The sequence below is a fragment of the Oncorhynchus mykiss genome, chromosome 3 (genome assembly GCF_013265735.2).
Source record: "Oncorhynchus mykiss isolate Arlee chromosome 3, USDA_OmykA_1.1, whole genome shotgun sequence".
Classification (NCBI taxonomy): Eukaryota; Metazoa; Chordata; class Actinopteri; order Salmoniformes; family Salmonidae; genus Oncorhynchus; species Oncorhynchus mykiss.
The window spans coordinates 77439238-77460358 of NC_048567.1; the positions used below are offsets into that span (position 1 = coordinate 77439238).

At 41.8% G+C, this 21121-nt stretch overlaps 1 protein-coding gene across 4 annotated transcripts in view; it reads left to right on the forward strand.

Moving 5' to 3' along the window:
- LOC110520618 (E3 ubiquitin-protein ligase Midline-1) overlaps positions 1-21121 on the forward strand; it is a 59970-nt gene that overhangs the window by 20483 nt on the left and 18366 nt on the right. For 2 of the 4 annotated variants that reach the window (XM_036975246.1, XM_036975244.1), the window contains exons 2-3: positions 12791-13512; positions 15263-15328. In XM_036975246.1, coding sequence (XP_036831141.1) covers positions 12847-13512; positions 15263-15328 — 732 coding nt within the window. In that variant the 5' untranslated portion in view covers positions 12791-12846. Of the gene's footprint in view, positions 1-10060; positions 10367-12790; positions 13513-15262; positions 15329-21121 lie in introns of those variants that run through there. The other 2 variants (XM_036975245.1, XM_036975247.1) reach the window with 2 other exon arrangements.

Below are 21121 nucleotides of genomic sequence, written 5' to 3' on the forward strand. Positions count from 1 at the left end.
AGAATTCATGTCTGGCTCTCACACATTTCAATGAAAGCTATTTTTGTGTTGAGTGAAGCTCCTCTTTTTCAAAAGTGTATTACCGATAACATTCTCAGTTTGTTCCACAGTATGAGAGTTATACCAGTGCTAACAGGGGAATGAGAACATCCCAGTGTCCCAATGCCCCACCAAATGTCTTTTACTACTTAAGATAAGATAAAGTTGCCTGTCTAGCTTCAAAGCAGTACTATTGTTACAAAACATTGCCTGTAGTTTTAGATCAGAGTTTATCTGTGTACTTCCTTATTACTTTATTATTTTATAAGTGTAAAATGGAGACTTGTTGGAGCCTGGGGTTTTCTTGATTAATTAGTAACTAACTATCTCAGAGGAATGCCTGACTTGTCTCTGGAACCACTCTTAGATCACCTGTATCCCCATGGAAACCTTGTCAGTGTGTGAATGATTTGTTTACGTTGATTGTAGCCTAGATGTTGAAAGAGGTCAACAAGGAAAGGTACAGGCGGGTTAGTGAGTAATGACTTTGGCAGTCTACATCGGTAGCGTTTTGTTTGGTACTAATAGAGATTAGTATTATAGCATTGTGTGTGTGTGTGTGCATAGTGCATGATTTATCATCCGTTTAAATAGTCAATTTGTCAGGGATTGTCATTGTCATGCGGTTTACGTGTCAGCCACTAGGTGTCCCTCTTTTACCTCTGTTTTGTGGTGGCTAAATTGCCCATCAATTTATATGTGGTAATCTGAAATCTCTATGCAGCAATATAAACAGTACATTTTACGTATAAGAATGACAAAATATCTACTTTTGTTAACCTATACATTTTTTCAAGTAATTTCAATGATGCATAATAATCCCTCAATTTAATCCAGTGAGTACTTCGTACAGTATTTTGGGATCAAGGGAGAACGTTAGATTATATTTCGTAAGAGATTAGTGCAATCCAACTGCGACCAAATTCTGTTATCACGAAATCTATGCTGGGCCAGGGCTTTGCTGGGAAAATAATGAGTCTGAGGGGGATTCAGTGAAAGTTCACGTGGCCATGGAAAGAAAACACTATGTTCCTGCTGATGCCACCTGCCAAGCCGCAGAGAGGAAATGGGAGAGTTTGGCTGTTCTGATAACTGACCAGGATGACCTACAGAAAGACCGACCCTGCCAACAGCAGGCGTAGCTAACAGACCCTCTGTTTTAATGCTGCTTGACTGCTTGGCTGGTTAAAGGCTAACTGGCAATGAATCAATCCAACTAATGGCCTCTGTTTCCAATTTCTTATCTGTGGTCAAATCTACATTGGATTGTCTCTCTCAACTGCACACAAACTCCTTTGCAGTGTATCTCCTTCACCTAGTTGCATTTCATAACTGTACTATTGTATTTTTACACTTACATTCCTTACTGTAGGCTATTGTTTATTGGCACACATTGTAATCAATATCCTTCATCGAGACATCAACACTAAACAAATGAAATACCTATTGTCATGTCACAATCAATACATGTGTACAATCTTAATTTGATCACTCTTTTTCTGCTGAAAACATGTCCTGCTCGGCAGGATATGCAAACTTGTAGTGTATTCAAGGTTTCAAAAAAAGGCCTCTAAAGTTTGAGATTTCACTTTGAAATGTCAGACTTGACGTCGACCTTGACAGGAGTAGGCTGTTGGACCGCTCCATTGAACCGGCTGCTTTAGGAGGCAGAGCCAGGTCACACATTGGTCACAGATACGCCACAAAAACAGGATTACAGATAAACATGTTAGGTATCTGCCCCGGGAAAAAGAGCAAGTTCTCTCTCTCTCTCTCTCTCTAATGATGAATACAAGGATAAAGGCCGTCATTAGAGATGATCAAATAGCGTGGCAAAGCTGATTAGAAAGAGCTTGAATTGAGAGAAAAAACTATCCAAGTGTGACTTGTTTAAAAAAAAAAAAAATCTATTTAGTTATACAGATGTAGGATCTTAATTTGATCACTCTTCTGTTGCTGAGCATTTTCATGCATAGCAGGAATTGCAAAGTTGAAGTGTATTCAAGGTTTTAAAAAGGTTTCTAAAGTTTTGTCATTCTACTGCTGTAGCAAACTGACTCAAATTAAAATCCTACATCTGTGAGCTCTAATAGAAGCTCTAATATTCAGTTTCACAGAAGCACCGTATTGCTTAGTAGAGTACTAATGCTTGATTCGTGCATATATCCCAACTGGAAAACCTGTCAGTGCCCACATGCAGAGAACCTTATCCCTGTCTACTGTTTCTCTGGTAGTTCAGCTGTTACACTGCCATGCATGCCTGGGCCCTGGGGATAAACAATTTACACTTCATCCTATTATTAAGGTTATATTATCGGCTTTCCTGCACTTAATCTTGCCTGGTCTGCTGGCACTAGATGTCGGGGATTTAACAACCTTTATGACAACAGTTCTGTGGGTCTCTTTTTAGGCTGTTGGTGTCTAGATGTGGTTACTCATTAGACAGTGTTAGTTGGCTTTTTAAAAGTGGTCTTTCTCTCTCTCTCAGGCCACGTGAATGCACAGTCCTATTGGCTATTGATTGTGAGTCTTGTGCCAACCAATGACTGTGTCAATTTAACTAGGCAAGTCAGTTAAAGAACAAATTGTTATTTAAAATGATAGCACACCCAGACCAAAACCTAACCCAGATGACACTGGGCCAATTGTGTGCCGCCTAATGGGACTCCCAATCACGGCCAAATGTGATACAGCCTAGAATCAAACCAGGGACTGTTGTGACATCTCTTGCACTGAGATGCAGTGCTTTAGACCGCTGCACCACTCCGGAGCATGCCATCAATTTATTTTGTATTATGCATGAATGTTGCATACTTGTGGAAAAACGCACGTATGAAACTATTCCTAGAGGACTTTGTGTATAACAAAACATGATTTTTTAAATAGCAGGCATGTGTTAGGCTAATAAAGGTAGAGAAAGGAACTAGGACCATGTTTTTAGGAACCTCTGGGTCGCGGGTGTGTGAAGATGAGCCTCACTCTTCTCCACTGAAACACACTGACACTAAAATGCACCAGTACAGTACACTACCTAACAGTAGAGTACACTACAGTACAGTACACTACCTAACAGTACAGTCCACTACAGTAAAGTACACTACCTAACAGTAGAGTACACTACAGTACAGTGCACTACCTAACAGTAGAGTGCAGTACAGTACCTAACAGTACAGTACACTACAGTACAGTACACTACCTAACAGTACAGTCCACTACAGTAAAGTACACTACCTAACAGTAGAGTACACTACAGTACAGTACACCACCTAACAGTACACCACCGTGCAATACAGTACAGTACACTACCTAACAGTAGAGTACAGTACAGTACCTAACAGTACAGTATACCACCTAACAGTACAGTACAGTACACTACCTGACAGTACACTACAGTACAGTACACGGCCTAACAGTACAGTACAGTACAGTACAGTACACGACCTAACACTACAGTACACTACAGTACAGTACAGTACACTGCCTAACACTACAGTACAGTACAGTACACTACAGTACAGTACACTACAGTACAGTACAGTAAAGTACACTACAGTACAGTACAGTACACTACAGTACAGTACAGTACACTACCTAACACTACAGTACAGTACACGACCTAACAGTACACCACAGTACAGTACAGTACACTTCCGAACAGTACACTACAGTACAGTACAGTACTTAACAGTACAATACACTACAGTACACTACCTAACAGTACAGTACAGTACAGTACAGTACCTAACAGTACAGTACAGTACAGTACACTACCTAACAGTACAGTACAGTACAGTACACTACCTAACAGTACAGTACAGTACAGTACACTACCTAACAGTACACTACCGTACAGTACACTACCGTACAGTCCAGTACAGTACCTAACAGTACACTACCATACAGTACAGTACAGTGCAGTACACTACCTAACAGTACAGTACAGTACACTACCTAACAGTACAGTACAGTACACTACCTAACAGTACACTACCGTACAGTACACTACCTAACAGTACAGTACAGTACAGTACACTACCTAACAGTACAGTACAGTACAGTACACTACCTAACAGTACACTACCTAACAGTACACTACCATACAGTACAGTACAGTACAGTACACTACCTAACAGTACAGTCCACTACAGTAAAGTACACTACCTAACAGTAGAGTACACTACAGTACAGTACACTACCTAACAGTAGAGTGCAGTACAGTACCTAACAGTACAGTACACTACAGTACAGTACACTACCTAACAGTACAGTCCACTACAGTAAAGTACACTACCTAACAGTAGAGTACACTACAGTACAGTACACCACCTAACAGTACACCACCGTGCAATACAGTACAGTACACCACCTAACAGTAGAGTACAGTACAGTACCTAACAGTACAGTATACCACCTAACAGTACAGTACAGTACACTACCTGACAGTACACTACAGTACAGTACACGGCCTAACAGTACAGTACAGTACAGTACAGTACACGACCTAACACTACAGTACAGTACAGTACAGTACAGTACACTACAGTACAGTACAGTACACTGCCTAACACTACAGTACAGTACAGTACACTACAGTACAGTACACTACAGTACAGTACAGTACACTACCTAACACTACAGTACAGTACACGACCTAACAGTACACCACAGTACAGTACAGTACACATCCGAACAGTACACTACAGTACAGTACAGTAAAGTACAGTACAGTACAGTACATTACCTAACAGTACAGTACAGTACACTACCTAACAGTACAGTACAGTACAGTACAGTACAGTACAGTACTTAACAGTACAATACACTACAGTACACTACCTAACAGTACAGTACAGTACAGTACAGTACCTAACAGTACAGTACAGTACAGTACACTACCTAACAGTACAGTACAGTACAGTACACTACCTAACAGTACAGTACAGTACACTACCTAACAGTACACTACCGTACAGTACACTACCGTACAGTCCAGTACAGTACCTAACAGTACACTACCATACAGTACAGTACAGTGCAGTACACTACCTAACAGTACAGTACAGTACATTACCTAACAGTACACTACCGTACAGTACAGTACAGTACACTACCTAACAGTCCACTACCATACAGTACAGTACACTACCTAACAGTACACTACCGTACAGTACAGTACACTACCTAACAGTACACTACCATACAGTACAGTACAGTACAGTACACTACCTAACAGTACACTACCTAACAGTACAGTACAGTACAGTACAGTACCTAACAGTACAGTACAGTACAGTACACTACCTAACAGTACAGTACAGTACAGTACACTACCTAACAGTACAGTACAGTACAGTACACTACCTAACAGTACACTACCGTACAGTCCAGTACAGTACAGTACACTACCTAACAGTACACTACCGTACAGTACAGTACACTACCTAACAGTACACTATCATACAGTACACTACCTAACAGTACACTACCTAACAGTACACTACCGTCCATACAGTACAGTACAGTACACTACCTAACAGTACACTACCGTCCATACAGTACAGTACAGTACACTACCTAACAGTACACTACCTAACAGTACACTACCGTACAGTACAGTACAGTACAGTACCCTACCTAACAGTACACTACCTAACAGTACACTACCATACAGTACAGTACAGTACAGTACACTACCTAACAGTACAGTACAGTACAGTACAGTACAGTACAAAACCTAACAGTACAGTACAGTACACTACCTAACAGTACACTACCGTACAGTACAGTACAGTACAGTACACTACCTAACAGTACACTACCGTACAATACAGTACAGTACACTACCCTACACTACAGTACAGTACAGTACAGCACAGTACAGTACACTACCGTACAATACAGTACAGTACACTACACTACACTACACTACAGTACAGTACAGTACACTACCTAACAGTACAGTACAGTACAGTACACTACAGTACACTACCATACAATACAGTACAGTACACTACACTACACTACACTACAGTACAGTACAGTACACTACCTAACAGTACAGTACAGTACAATACACTACATTACACTGCAATACACTACAGTACAGTACACTACCTAACAGTACACTACCATACAGTACAGTACAGGACAGTACACTACCTAACAGTACAGTACAGTACAGTACACTACCTAACAGTACAGTACAGTACAGTACACTACCTAACAGTACAGGACAGTACACTACCTAACAGTACAGTACAGTACAGTACACTACCTAACAGTACACTTCAGTACAGTACAGTACACTACCTAACAGTACAGTACAGTACAGTACAGTACCTAACAGTACAGTACAGTACACTACCTAACAGTACAGTACAGTACACTACACTACCTAACAGTACAGTATAGTACAGTACACTACCTAACAGTACACTACCGTACAGTACAGTACAGTACACTACCGTACAGTACAGTACAGTACACTACCTAACAGTACAGTACAGTACACTACCTAACAGTACACTACCATACAGTACAGTACAGTACACGACCTAACAGTACACCACAGTACAGTACAGTACACTTCCGAACAGTACACTACAGTACAGTACAGTACTTAACAGTACAATACACTACAGTACACTACCTAACAGTACAGTACAGTACAGTACAGTACCTAACAGTACAGTACAGTACAGTACACTACCTAACAGTACAGTACAGTACAGTACACTACCTAACAGTACAGTACAGTACAGTACACTACCTAACAGTACACTACCGTACAGTACACTACCGTACAGTCCAGTACAGTACCTAACAGTACACTACCATACAGTACAGTACAGTGCAGTACACTACCTAACAGTACAGTACAGTACACTACCTAACAGTACAGTACAGTACACTACCTAACAGTACACTACCGTACAGTACACTACCTAACCGTACAGTACAGTACAGTACACTACCTAACAGTACAGTACAGTACACTACCTAACAGTACACTACCATACAGTACAGTACAGTACACTACCTAACAGTACACTACCGTACAGTACAGTACAGTACAGTACACTACACTACCTAACAGTACACTACCGTACAGTACAGTACAGTACACTACCTAACAGTACACTACCTTACAATACAGTACAGTACACTACCCTACACTACAGTACAGTACAGTACAGTACAGTACACTACACTACAGTACAGTACAGTACCTAACAGTACAGTACAGTACAGTACAGTACACTACAGTACAGTACAGTACAGTACAGTACAGTACACTACCTAACAGTACAGTACAGTATAGTACAGTACACTACCTAACGGTACAGTACAGTACAATACACTATTGTATTACACTGCAATACACTACAGTACAGTACAGTACAGTACACTACACTACCTAACAGTACACTACCGTACAGTACAGTACAGTACAGCACACTACCTAACAGTACACTACCGTACAATACAGTACAGTACACTACCCTACACTACAGTACAGTACAGTACAGTACCTAACAGTACAGTACAGTACAGTACAGTACAGTACAGTACAGTACAGTACACTACAGTACAGTACAGTACAGTACAGTACAGTACACTACCTAACAGTACAGTACAGTATAGTACAGTACACTACCTAACGGTACAGTACAGTACAATACACTATTGTATTACACTGCAATACACTACAGTACAGTACACTACCTAACAGTACACTACCATACAGTACAGTACAGGACAGTACACTACCTAACGGTACAGTACAGTACAATACACTATTGTATTACACTGCAATACACTACAGTACAGTACACTACCTAACAGTACACTACCATACAGTACAGTACAGGACAGTACACTACCTAACAGTACAGTACAGTACAGTACACTACCTAACAGTACAGTACAGTACACTACCTAACAGTACAGTACACTACCTAACAGTACAGTACACTACCTAGCAGTACAGTACAGTACAGTACACTACATTACACTGCAATACACTACAGTACAGTACACTACCTAACAGTACAGTACACTACACTACAGTACAGTACAGTACAGTACACTACCATACAGTACAGTACAGTACACTACCATACAGTACAGTACACTACCTAACAGTACAGTACACTACAATACAGTACAGTGCAGTATAGTACACTACCTAACATTACTTTACACTACAGTACAGTACAGCACACTACACTACATTATACTGCAATACACGACAGTACACTACACTACGGTACACTAGACTACAGTACAGCAGGTATTGCTGCCCAGCTGGAGGCTTCACAGGACATCAGACAGGGGAATGCCATTGACCTACCATCTCCAACACCATCTGTTACTCACTCTCACACCCACCGCTTTGTGTTCACCAAGACGTCTAGAATGTCAACAATATGGATCTGTCTGTCAGGGAGGGGATTGAGAGAGCAAGGGAGGGAGGGTGGGAGCGAGGTAGTGAGGGAGAGAGAGAGTGAGGGAGGGGAGGGAGGGAGCGAGGGAGAGAGGGAGGGGAGGCACACGGAGAGCAGATGGTAGATGGTACCCTCCTTAATTTAAAGTGATCCATCCCCACTTTATAAAACTCGAGTGATGTGAACACACAAATTAACACAGGGTTTATCATGAACACACCGGAACAGATTAACACAGGGTTCATCATGAACACACCAGAACAGATTAACACAGGGTTCATCATGAACACACCGGAACAGATTAACACAGGGTTTATCATGAACACACCGGAACAGATTAACACAGGGTTTATCATGAACACACCGGAACAGATTAACACAGGGTTTATCATGAACACACCGGAACAGATTAACACAGGGTTCATCATGAACACACCGGAACAGATTAACACAGGGTTTATCATGAACACACCGGAACAGATTAACACAGGGTTTATCATGAACACACCGGAACAGATTAACACAGGGTTTATCATGAACACACCGGAACAGATTAACACAGGGTTTATCATGAACACACAGGAACAGATTAACACAGGGTTTATCATGAACACACCGGAACAGATTAACACAGGGTTTATCATGAACACACCGGAACAGATTAACACAGGGTTTATCATGAACACACCGGAACAGATTAACACAGGGTTTATCATGAACACACAGGGACAGATTAACACAGGGTTCATCATGAACACACTGGGAAGTTTTACAGTTTTAATCTTTGCAACAGCAATTCTTACCTTTCTCATTCTCTTTTGTAATCTAATGATGAATTTGTGAAACTTTGTATGCTTACTGCCTCAACCCAGTGACACATTTGAGAAACACTGACATTTTGAGCAGGGAGAAAGAGTTCAGATTGGTGTGATCCCTGTGTTCCAGGTCAGCTTGTTGTTTGGGAGCAGAGGGAATCAGAGACCCCTGTCCCTGCTCCAATCCCAACCCATCCCCTGTGTGTGTGTGTGTGTGTGTGTGTGTGTGTGTGTGTGTGTGTGTGTGTGTGTGTGTGTGCGTGCGTGCGTGCGTGTGCGTGCACATAAGTGTGCGTGCCTGCGTTCCTGCGTGCGTGTGTATTTGTGTGCATGTGTATCGTCAGCCTTTCTCTGTTTTTAATCCCTGGTGACAGAGCTAAGAACAGTTCCACCACACAGGGCAGCATTGTGCCGCTAGAAAGGCAGAGGAGACAGTCACAGAGGGAAACTGATCCTGACTCTCTCCTCTCTGTCTCCTCTTTGGTTTACAGCTCAAAAGGCAGGGATCAGAGGACACTGACCTGCCTGTCCTGTGTGAGGGCCAGAGTTACACTGACTAGGTCTACCCCTGGGGTTCTGGAGAACTCCGTCTCTGCTTATGTCCTGCCTCTCTCTCTCTCTTTCTCTCTCTGCCCCTCTCTCGCTCTCTGCCCCTCTGTCTCGCTGTCTCTCTCTCTGCCTCTCTCTCTCTCTCTCTCTCTCTCTCTCTCTCTCTCTCTCTCTCTCTCTCTCTCTCTGCCTGTATTTCCAGTGATTGCTGGCCAGCTCTCCTACTGTAGGTGGAGCTGTCTGTCCTGGAGTTGTGGGGAAGGTCTTCCTGTTGTGCTGGTTACCTTTTGCTCTCTGTCTCTGGTTCCTGGTTAGTGACAGCCGTGTACACCGGTACAGCAGGATTACTGCATTACGAAGACTTTTGTCATCTGGGTACTGCATACCGACCACCTCCTCGTTACGGGGGGGACGGTTTTCCTTTGATGTCCTTTAATACGTTTTCATGATTTATGGTCAGAAGTTTTCCCCTCAACCGAAATGTCTCTGCAGTGCAAAGCGGGACGGAATCCACCGGTGGGTAAAGTGAACTGCATGTGAATGGAAAACTTTCAAAGGGAGCGGAGTAAAGGTGTAGTTGATGTGAATCACTCTCCTCTGGCTTTCTGCCACAGTGTACTTTGACAGGGGTTCAGTGTATCTAGGGCTTTTGTAAGATTGTGTGATGACATCATTGGCAGGGACATTTTGTCTTCATGGACAGTATTTGCACTTCACGCAAAAGCTCTTTTTGATTCTTTTTCAATATTTTATGACTTGTTATTTGTCTTCACTGAACGGAGACTTAGTCATTTGCCGGGGATGTTCACTCACGGGTGGACGTTTATTTGCATGCTACTGTTGTATTGTCATTTGTTTTGAGGAAATATACAAAAATATGATTATATTATTAATATTCAGTACACTCTTAGAAAAAAATGGTTCGAAAAGGGTTCTGAGGCTGTCCCCACAGTAGAACCCTTTTTGATTCCAGGTAGAACTGTTTTGGGTTCCATGTAGAACCCTCTGTGGAAAGGGTTCCACATGGAACCCAAAAGGGTTTTTATCTGGAACCAAGAGGGGTTCTTCAAAGGGTTCTCCTATGTGGGCACAGAACCCTTTTTTGGTACGCCCTTTTTATCTGAATATTTGTGTATATTTTGTTCTAGATATACTGTAGCACCTTTTCTTTTCAAAGAGTGTACGTGTCAGTCGAGTTGTGTTTGTTTTGTGGAATACTTACCCACACTATGAGTGGCACAGCGGAGGCGTCACTACAGACCCTGGTTCCCATTTCAGGCTGTATCACAACTGGCCGTGATTGGGAGTCCCATAGGGCGGTGCACAATCGGCCCAGCGTCTTCCGGGTTTGGCTGGGGGTAGGCAGTCATTGTAAATAACAATTTCTTCTCAACTGACTTGCCTGGTTAAATAAAGGTTAAATAAAATAAGATTTAAAAAAAAAAGGATGACAGACAGACATTTCAGGACAGTGATCTTGTGTGGATTAAGTAGACACTTCTAATTCTGCTACTATTCTTAGTAGACATGAGTACTAATCTACTCTGTAAGTAATCTTACTGTTGAAATGGTATAACTTCCATTTCACCAGATTAATTTACTTCAGTGTACAAACAATCAACATGTTATATCGTGTGCACTGTGCATTTTAAAATGGATCATTTAACATTGCATTAAGAATAGACTCTATTTTTTGTGGAGGAAACCATAAACCATAATAATATTTGAGTGTATTTCTGGCAACTGCTATACAGTAACCTATACCGTATGTTTTCTTAGTACTGACATCACGTTTGAACATTGGACACGCTAATTCTACCCTCCTTAGCTTGACTTGGCTCATCAACTTGGATAACAGAAAGAGGGTTTCTGTTAAAACAAACTCCATGTCTGGGACAAAGCACCAACAGTAGCACAACAAAGCCCCACAGAGGAATTCATATTGTCTACATCACAGACATGTGAGACGAGCGCACCAGTTGTATCTTCCAGTAGGTTAACTGAGTGTCTCTGTGGATTTGAACAAGAATAGGGGAAGGGAACGAACCCGTCCTTAGCTATAGCTCTCTGCGAGTTTCTGTGTCCTCAACTTCAAAGACCACTTGTGCCCGGCTGGCCTGATAATGAGCTTTTGCCTTCTTTCACACATAATGAGTGGAGGTAGAGTTCACACAGGGAGACGCGACGGGCTCAGCGTATCCACTCGCAGCTGGGGTGTCTGACTGGCCTGGAACAAAGGCTCTGTGTCCGTCAGGCCAGTCACAGTAAGGAGTTCCAGCCGTGAACAGGCAGGGACTTCTGCTTCAGTGATCTGTCTGGCTTCACTGCCCTGGGCTAGCTAGCCTAGCCAAGCCTCTCCATAGACCATAGGGCCACTTGACGAAAATGACTCATTTATGGTGTTTCCAGAGTTATATCATCAAAACAACTCAAAGCTCTTATAAAATATGCAGCGTTTGTTTGTTTTTCCCAATTTCGGTCTTCTTCGTTTGGCTGTTGCATCGCAGGAAATACGGTCAGATGTGCCTCCCTATAAAATATGTAGGAATTAGTTCTAGAGAACTCAAGAGCGACATGGATTTATTTACTTCTTACCAAACAGGTTTCATTTCGATTCAGCTTTAATTCATATTTCTGTAAGGGGTTTAGAATACACCGAAACTCAATTTAGAAGTGTCTGCATTTCATGCAATACCCCCTGATGAAGATACCAGAGATGTGTTATCCAATACCTGCTATTTATTATTCTACCACACCAAGTAATCTCCAGTTTTCTTTAGATTAGGAATGTGGTCAGACTACTCATTAATTTCTATTCTGGGAAAGTTGACAACCCCCTACTGTTTAACCCTTTTGAACCCCTTGCTTCTCTCTCTTTCTCTCTCTCTATCTCTCCCATTCTCCCATTCTCTAATGATGAAGTCCATGTCATCCCTACAGATAGCTGATCAGCTTCCCTGGATTTCGCTGACGACATCGCTTTGTTGCGTGTGAAGATGGAAACACTGGAGTCGGAGCTGACCTGCCCAATCTGTCTGGAGCTCTTCGAGGACCCCTTGCTCTTGCCCTGCGCTCACAGCCTGTGTTTCAACTGTGCCCACCGCATCCTGATCTCCCACTGCAGCCCCAACGAGCCTGTGCAGTCCATCAGCGCCTTCCAGTGCCCAACCTGTCGCTATGCCATCACCCTCAACCAGAGGGGCCTAGAGGGACTGAAGCGTAACGTCACTTTGCAGAACATCATCGACCGCTTCCAGAAGGCTTCCGTGAGCGGGCCCAACTCCCCCAGCGAGACTCGCCGTGAGCGGGTCGCCCCGGACGGCACGGCCATGACCTCCCCCAGCGAGAGGGTGCAGTGTCAGTTCTGTGAGCAAGACCCTCCCCAGGATGCCGTCAAGACCTGTGTCACCTGTGAGGTGTCCTACTGCGACGAATGCTTGAAGGCCACCCACCCCAATAAGAAGCCCTTCACCAGCCACCGTCTGATCGAGCCCATGCCGGACTGCCACATCAGGGGACTCATGTGTCTGGAGCACGAGGACGAGAAGGTGAACATGTACTGTGTCACAGATGAACAGTTGATCTGTGCCTTGTGCAAACTGGTCGGTCGGCATCGGGACCACCAAGTAGCCGCCCTCAGCGACCGCTATGAGAAACTCAAGGTAAGAGATGCTCTGTGCTGTACTATGCTATACGCTACACACCTTCAGGAATGTCTGGGGAGTATGGGAAATTAATGATTGACTGTGAAAAGCTCACTATGTGCAATAACTTGTGTCCACTGAGTGGAATAAATGGTGAGATTAAAAATCATATTTGATTCAAATCAAGTAAAAACATTTGGGTATATTAAATAAACAATATTGTGCCTGAATTACCTGACACATCAGATTCAATATCTGACCATTCTTTTTTAGTTTGGTTGAGATTCGCCACACACATTTTCAGAGATGCAAAAAAATTATGTGATTGCTAATTGTGTTGTTTTCCATATGTTGCCTCATCCTAAAAACCTATGTGACATACTGCAGCATGTAAAACCCTGTTGTTCCACAATTCACACGGGCATTTTAAGATTTAAAATTGAAGTAGGATCCAATATTTCAATAAAATAGTATCCTATTAATATCCTCTGCTAACCAACGAGGAATGTTTCCTCAGACTCATGGGTAAATCAGGAGTCATTGTGGTTGTAAACAGTGTTGCACAAGAGAACAATACAATCAGGTAAACACACAGTTATACTGTATCTACTGGCCCTCTTGGCTTACGAAACGTCAACACAAAGCTTACAGTATTAGAAACATGTCAAATGGAATTCCACATTCAGTCAGATTTCCCCACTAATGCAGCTACAGTAAACTCATATGAGGTCTGTTAATATTTCAAAGTGCAAAGAGCTTTGGGAACAAGGAGTGATCACACACCATGACACTTTCTTTTAGCGGCTTAAATATAACATTTTGACACGAAATCACAACCAATAAATAGAGATTGCTTCCAAGGGTTTCAGGTTAAGTTCAACTAACCTCTTTCCCTCCATGCGTCCATATTAATATGGTATCACGAGAGGCTCTTAGCTGGAACACACACAAAAAAGGTGGCCACGCATTCCTTGCACTTAAGACTTGAATGAGCTCCTGTCAAAAGCATTGACGTTTGGGCTTTGTGGGCTAGCATTTCGCCTACGCGCCATGGGACTCGATCATGGCTCCAGAAAACCTCATGGGAGCGATTAACGCTTTATTACCAGGCAGAACCATGCGGCTGTGTATTATAGTTAGCCTTTCACATGGAAATATACCCTCACATCTGACAAGCTCTATCAAGAGACACGGCAAATAGGGATGTGATGTCAGTAGACCTTAACCCCTATACATTCTGTTGAACCACATGTATTGAAGTATTTTATTAGTAAATTCATTTTTTTTCTTTTTTTGTATTTACAATAGCAATATCTATTATCGTTTTTTTTTTTTTTTTTGTTTTGTTTTTACAGTTGATTGATAGCCAATTGATGTTTTATTTGAAGGAGGCAGTGTTTAGTCAATGCCTTTAGTAAAAGGAGAAGTCAGTGTAATCATGTAATAACGTGTCTAGATGAAGGCTTTCTAGGGACCACATGGATACCATTGCATGACTTTGAAAAGACCCCAGGACTTTTCACAAATAAATACAAATGTGACACTATTTATGCATGAGTCACCAACAGGGATTTTGCATTACATAGTACACACGGACTACTTTTTTTGCTTGACCTTTCACCAAAAACAAAGAGAATGCCAAGCTTGGTCCCAGAATCCCAGTGAAACTGAGATGCGGTAATCTTAGATTGCAACACTATGGCGATCGAGGTCAGAGCATCAGCGGTAACCAGTGTTTCCTTTGTTTGATCATGCTGTCATTGTGCAGAGAACTCCAGACTGCTATCTCAGTGAGAGGAGCGAGCAAGAGGAAGCAGACCAGGAGATATCTACGGTATCTACAGTATTAATCCAACTCCATATTCAGGGACAGGTCTACTAAGAGTTAACAGCTGTTATTTTCAACGGGGAAAAAAACCTGCAGACGAAATAATACCAATAATCAAGTTAAAATATATCAAGGTAAAATCAAAAAATATATATGTTGGACTCTTTTATTCCCCTCTGAAAATAACAGGAGAATATTTTGCACAGGTGCAAATGCTCTGTAAACCTGACCAGTAGAATATAGTCCACCACTATGGGTGGCTTCACGGCCTCTTTGTGATATCTGCTTTTTTGCGTAAAGAGTAATGCCATACAGTATATATACATCATAAAGATAATATATTTACTCTGGAACATAGTTTACCATCAGGTTTTACATAACCCCCCCCCCCCCCCCCCCCCAGGGAGATTGTAAAATAAGAATTTATTCTTAACTGACTTGCTTAGTTAAATAGGTTAAAGGAAGAGCGGCAGACTTACTGTAGTTGTGGTCAAACTTGAGCTCTGCATTTCTGACATTTCTTGCCAGTTGTAAGATACTCTACCTACTAGTTGGTCACGTTTTTTTTTTCAGGACAAATCCTACGTTATATCTGATTACAACGTCCGTGGCCATGTCAACTCTTTCATTCTTCAGATACAAATGAATGAAGTTATTCTGAGCATGACAGTAAATGTCAGAACTAGCCAACAAACCCAGAACTGGTGCTCATTACTCTTTATCCAGCTGTCAATACCTTTTGTCTTGTGTGGGATTACTCTCTGTCTGTTTGTCATTCCCCCCTGACCTCTGTGCCAAGGTATTGTCATACGGTGTCCCTGAGTCAGTCTATAGCACTAGAAGGACCAGGTTTTAGGGGTTGCAACATTTTCCTTTGTGCCCCCTCGTGCATCTTTCACATGGGGCTATTGTCTTGATTTTTTAAAAATATATCTTTTTTAAGAGGCTTTATCTTTTACATAAATGACTAGTCACCCCGCTTCACCTTTTTGAGTTTAAGCATATAAAATATACAGCAGCCAAAGTACAAAATAACCTAAATAAATAATGTTAACAGAGACTTTATGAAAAGACAAAGATATTTCATTTATGTGGAGATGCAGTCATAGACCTCACTGCAAAAAAAAGGTAGCGTTGGTAAATGAATTGCACTTCTGAATTGCAGTCTTGACAAGCTGGACTACAGTATGCCGATGTTACCCACTGCGAAGCCACATCCTAGCCCTGTTCATTTACAACCCAGAAGGAACTGGCTAATGTAGAGGGGACGTAAATCATAGACGTAACAGAAGTATTTAGACACCTGTACATGTCTGAAATCTCTCATGTTGGGCAAAAGAAAAGTGAGAAAGAGAGGGGAGGGGGTAAAAATATTTCTAATTTGAATGATTCTAGAGTTTGAAGGATCAAATCAAATCAAATTGTTTTTGTCACAAGCCCTTAACCAACAATGCTTTAAGAAGTTAAGAAAATAAATACAAATAAGTGGTAAGTAAAAAACTAGATAAGTAAAAAATAGAAAATAAAAGTAACAAATAATTAAACAGCTGCACTAAAATAACAAGCAAGGCTTTACACAGGGAGTAACGGTACAGAGTCAATGTGCGGGCGCACCGGTTAGTTGAGGTAATTGAGGTAATATGTACAGTACAAGTAGGTAGAGTTAAAGTATCAATGCATAGATAATAAACAGAGAGTAGCAGCAGCGTAAAAGAGGGGTCTGGGTTGCCCTTTAATTAGCTGTTCAGGAGTCTTATGGCTTGGGGGTAGAAGCTGTTATGAAGCCTTTTGGACCTAGACTTGGCGCTCCAGTACCGCTTGCCGTGCTGTAGCAGAGAGAACACTCTCTGACTTGGGTGGCTGGAGTTTTAGAATTGTTTATTTATTTATTTATTTATTTATTTTCCTCTGACACCTCCTGAGATAGAGGTTCTGGATGACAGGAAGCTTGGTCCCAGTTATGTACTGTTAGAAGTAGTTAGAAGGAGTAGTTAGAAGGAGTTAGAAGGATCATTATTGGTTCTAGAGTAAGAAGGATCATTATTGGTTCTAGAGTTAAGATGTTCATTATTGTTTCAAGTTAAATTAAGAATATTAGTTCTAGAGTAAGAAGGATCACTATTGGTTCTAGAGTTAGAAGGATCATTATTGGTTCTAGAGTAAGAAGGATCATTATTGGTTCTAGAGTTAGAAGGATCAAATCAAATCAATCAAATCAAATCAAATGATCATTATTGGTTCTTGAGTTAGAAGGATCATTATTGGTTCTAGAGTTAGAAGGATCATTATTGGTTCTAGAGTTAGAAGGATAATTATTGTTTCTAGAGTAAGAAGGATCATTATCGGTTCTAGAGTTAGAAGGATCATTGTTGGTTCTAGAGTTAGAAGGATCATTATTGGTTCTAGAGTTAAAATGTTCATTATTGTTTCAAGTTAAATTATGAATATTAGTTCTAGAGTTAAAACAATCATTATTGGTTCTAGAGTTAAAAGGAACATTATGTGTTATGGTTCAAGTTCCAAAGGTTCTACATTGTTTCCTCACGTTCATCTGACATGTTTTCATCTTCATTACATATTTTTCAAGTTAATTTCCTCTATACTATAATGATAAATTATACAACTGTGTGCCTGAACTATAGTACATTGAAATGCTCTCAGTGTTTGGACAGTTCCCTGCGATGGATTTCTATTTTCCTAAATCAATTCAGACATGATGAGAGGAAGGAATAGCTGCTTCCTCTGGATGAGGAATGCTTTTGGTCCCATACCTTTGGTTATGGCTTGCTCAGTCTCTCTTCCTTCCTGACAAAAACCTGACCGGTCAGGTCACTGTCTGTGTTTCGAAACTGTTCTGACAACTTTCTGTTCTGACAACTAGTCTGGGTCTGCGGTCTGTCTTTCAGTGTTGGACTGGGAGGTTCTTGGCCGAGCGGGTTATATAGTCTGGGCCTGCCGTTTGTCTTTCAGTGTTGGACAGGGAGGTTCTTGGCCGAGTGGGTTATATAGTCTGGGCCTGTCGTCTGTCTTTCAGTGTTGGACAGGGAGGTTCTTGGCAGAGTGGGTTATATAGTCTGGGCCTGCGGTCTGTCTTTCAGTGTTGGACAGGGAGGTTCTTGGCAGAGTGGGTTATATAGTCTGGGCCTGCGGTCTGTCTTTCAGTGTAGACAGGGAGGTTCTTGGCCGAGTGGGTTATATACCTGTCGTCTGTCTTTCAGTGTAGACAGGGAGGTTCTTGGCAGAGTGGGTTATATAGCTCTGGGCCTGTCGTCTGTCTTTCAGTGTTGGACAGGGAGGTTCTTGGCCGAGTGGGTTATATAGTCTGGGCCTGCTGTCTGTCTTTCAGTGTTGGACAGGGAGGTTCTTGGCAGAGTGGGTTATATAGTCTGGGCCTGCCATCTGTCTTTCAGTGTTGGACAGGGAGGTTCTTGGTCAAGCTGGTTATATAGTCTGGACCTGCTGTCTGTCTTTCAGTGTAGACAGGGAGGTTCTTGGCCGAGCAGGTTATATAGTCTGGGCCTGCTGTCTGTCTTTCAGTGTAGACAGGGAGGTTCTTGGCCGAGTGGGTTATATAGCTCTGGGCCTGCCGTCTGTCTTTCAGTGTTGGACAGGGAGGTTCTTCAGGGATCCAAACACTTTCAAATTAATGGCACAGGACAAAATCATCTCTGAGAGGAAGTGGATGCTTTATCTCCTGTTGGGAGTTGAAATGTCAACTGGCATGCCACCCTAACTGTCAAACGTTTATGGAAGAGAGACAGGCTAGACGGGTAGACACCCTATTTACATAAAAGCAATATTATTTTGACCTGGCAAAAATGTTAACCAACCATAACTATTCCCTTTATGACTCCTCATGTCATCACGTTCCGTTTTCTTCACCAAGTCAATTATTTCAAGTGCATTATACAACTTGACGTGCAAACATACTACTAGACATACTGCTGTATGAAATAAATGTATTTTTCAGCCGATGAAATGATCATAATGAGTCCATTTAAACTTAATGAACTGCATTGCAGCGTTTATCATGGAGTCATTGGTTGTTTCTGTGCGGCTGCATCAGCTGTTCTCCAGCCAGGGCTCTATGGATCTCCAGGCACCTTCCATCCATCCATCCACGGCAGGCAGCACAAAGCTATTATAATTGCTTTCATCACCTCTGCTTGGATATAAATAAATCATTTTGGTGAGAGCAGTTTAATAAAAATACATAAGAAAAAGGCTATTTCTGTGCACGCTGACGGCTGACACACAGAGCCTAATGAAATGGCAATGTGAAAAGGCCGACCTGAGAGAGCTTCCCGACATTAGCTAAACAGTGACTTCACAGACACGTTCAGTTCTCCAAAGTTCTCTGTTTACTAAATTCTTCCATTTTTTTCATCGTACTGTACTGTACAGTGTATTCGGAAAGCATTCAGACCCCTTGACTTTTTCCACATTTTATTATGTTACAGCCATATTCTAAAATGGATTAAATATATTTTTTACCTCATCAATCTAAACACAATATCCCATAATGAAAAAGAAAAAACAAGGTTTTTAGAAATGTTTACAAACGTACAAAAAAAAACTGAAATATCACATTTACATAAGTATTCAGACCCTTTACTCAGTACTTTGTTGAAGCACCTTTGTCAGCGATTACAGCCTTGAGTCTTCTTGGGTATGACGTTATAAGCTTGGCACACCTGTATTTGGGGAGTTTCTCCCATTCTTCTCTGCAGATCCTCTCAACGTCTGTAAGGATGGATGGGGTGTGCCGCTGCACAGCTGTTTTCAGGTCTCTCCAGAGATGTTTCATCAGGTACATGTCCGGGCTCTGGATGGGCCACTCAAGGACATTCAGAGACTTGTCCCGAAGCCACTCCTGCGTTGTCTTGGCTGTGTGCTTAGGGTCATTGTCCTGTTGGAAGGTCGCCCCAGTCTGAGATCTTAAGCACTCTGGAGCAGGTTCATCGCTCTGTTCATCTTTCCCTTGATTATGACTAGACTCCCAGTTCCTGCCGCTGAAAAACATCCCCACAGCATGATGCTGCCATCTCCCATCTCCCAGACCAAGGCCCTTCTACCCTGATTGATCAATTTGGCCGGACGGCCAGCTTTAGGAAGAGTAATGGTGGTTCCAAACTTCTTCCATTTAAGAATGACGGAGGCCACTGTGTTCTTGGGGACCTTCAACGCTGCAGAAATATTTTGGTACAATTCTCCAGATTTGTGCCTCGACACAATCCTGTCTCGGAACTCTACTGACAATTCCTTCGACCTCATGGCTTGGTTTTTGCTCTGACATGCACTGTCAACTGTGGGACCTTATATAGAACGGTAGTGTGCATTTCCAAAACATGTCCAATCAATTGAATTTACCACAGGTGGACTCCAATCAAGTTGTAGAAACATCTCAAGGATGATCAATGGAAATAGGAATGAGTCTGATGTCAAAGGGTCTGAATATTTATGTAAATAAGTTATTTCTGTATTTTTTTTTCTAAAGCCTGTTTTCACTTTGTCATTATGTGATATTGTGATGTCATTATGTGGTATTGTGATGTCATTATGTGGTATTGTGTGTGTATATTGATGAGGAATTGTTTTTATTTCATCCATTTTAGAATAAGGCTGTAAAGTAACAAAATGTGGAAAAAGGGAAGGGGTGTGAATACTTTCCGAATGCACTGTATGTGTCACAATTACTTTATGGCATTGCAACACGAAGGGCTTGTACTTAATATGATAAAACCAAGGGGGAAAAAACATGGTGAACAATTACTTCAACATATAGGCCTAAGGATTTCA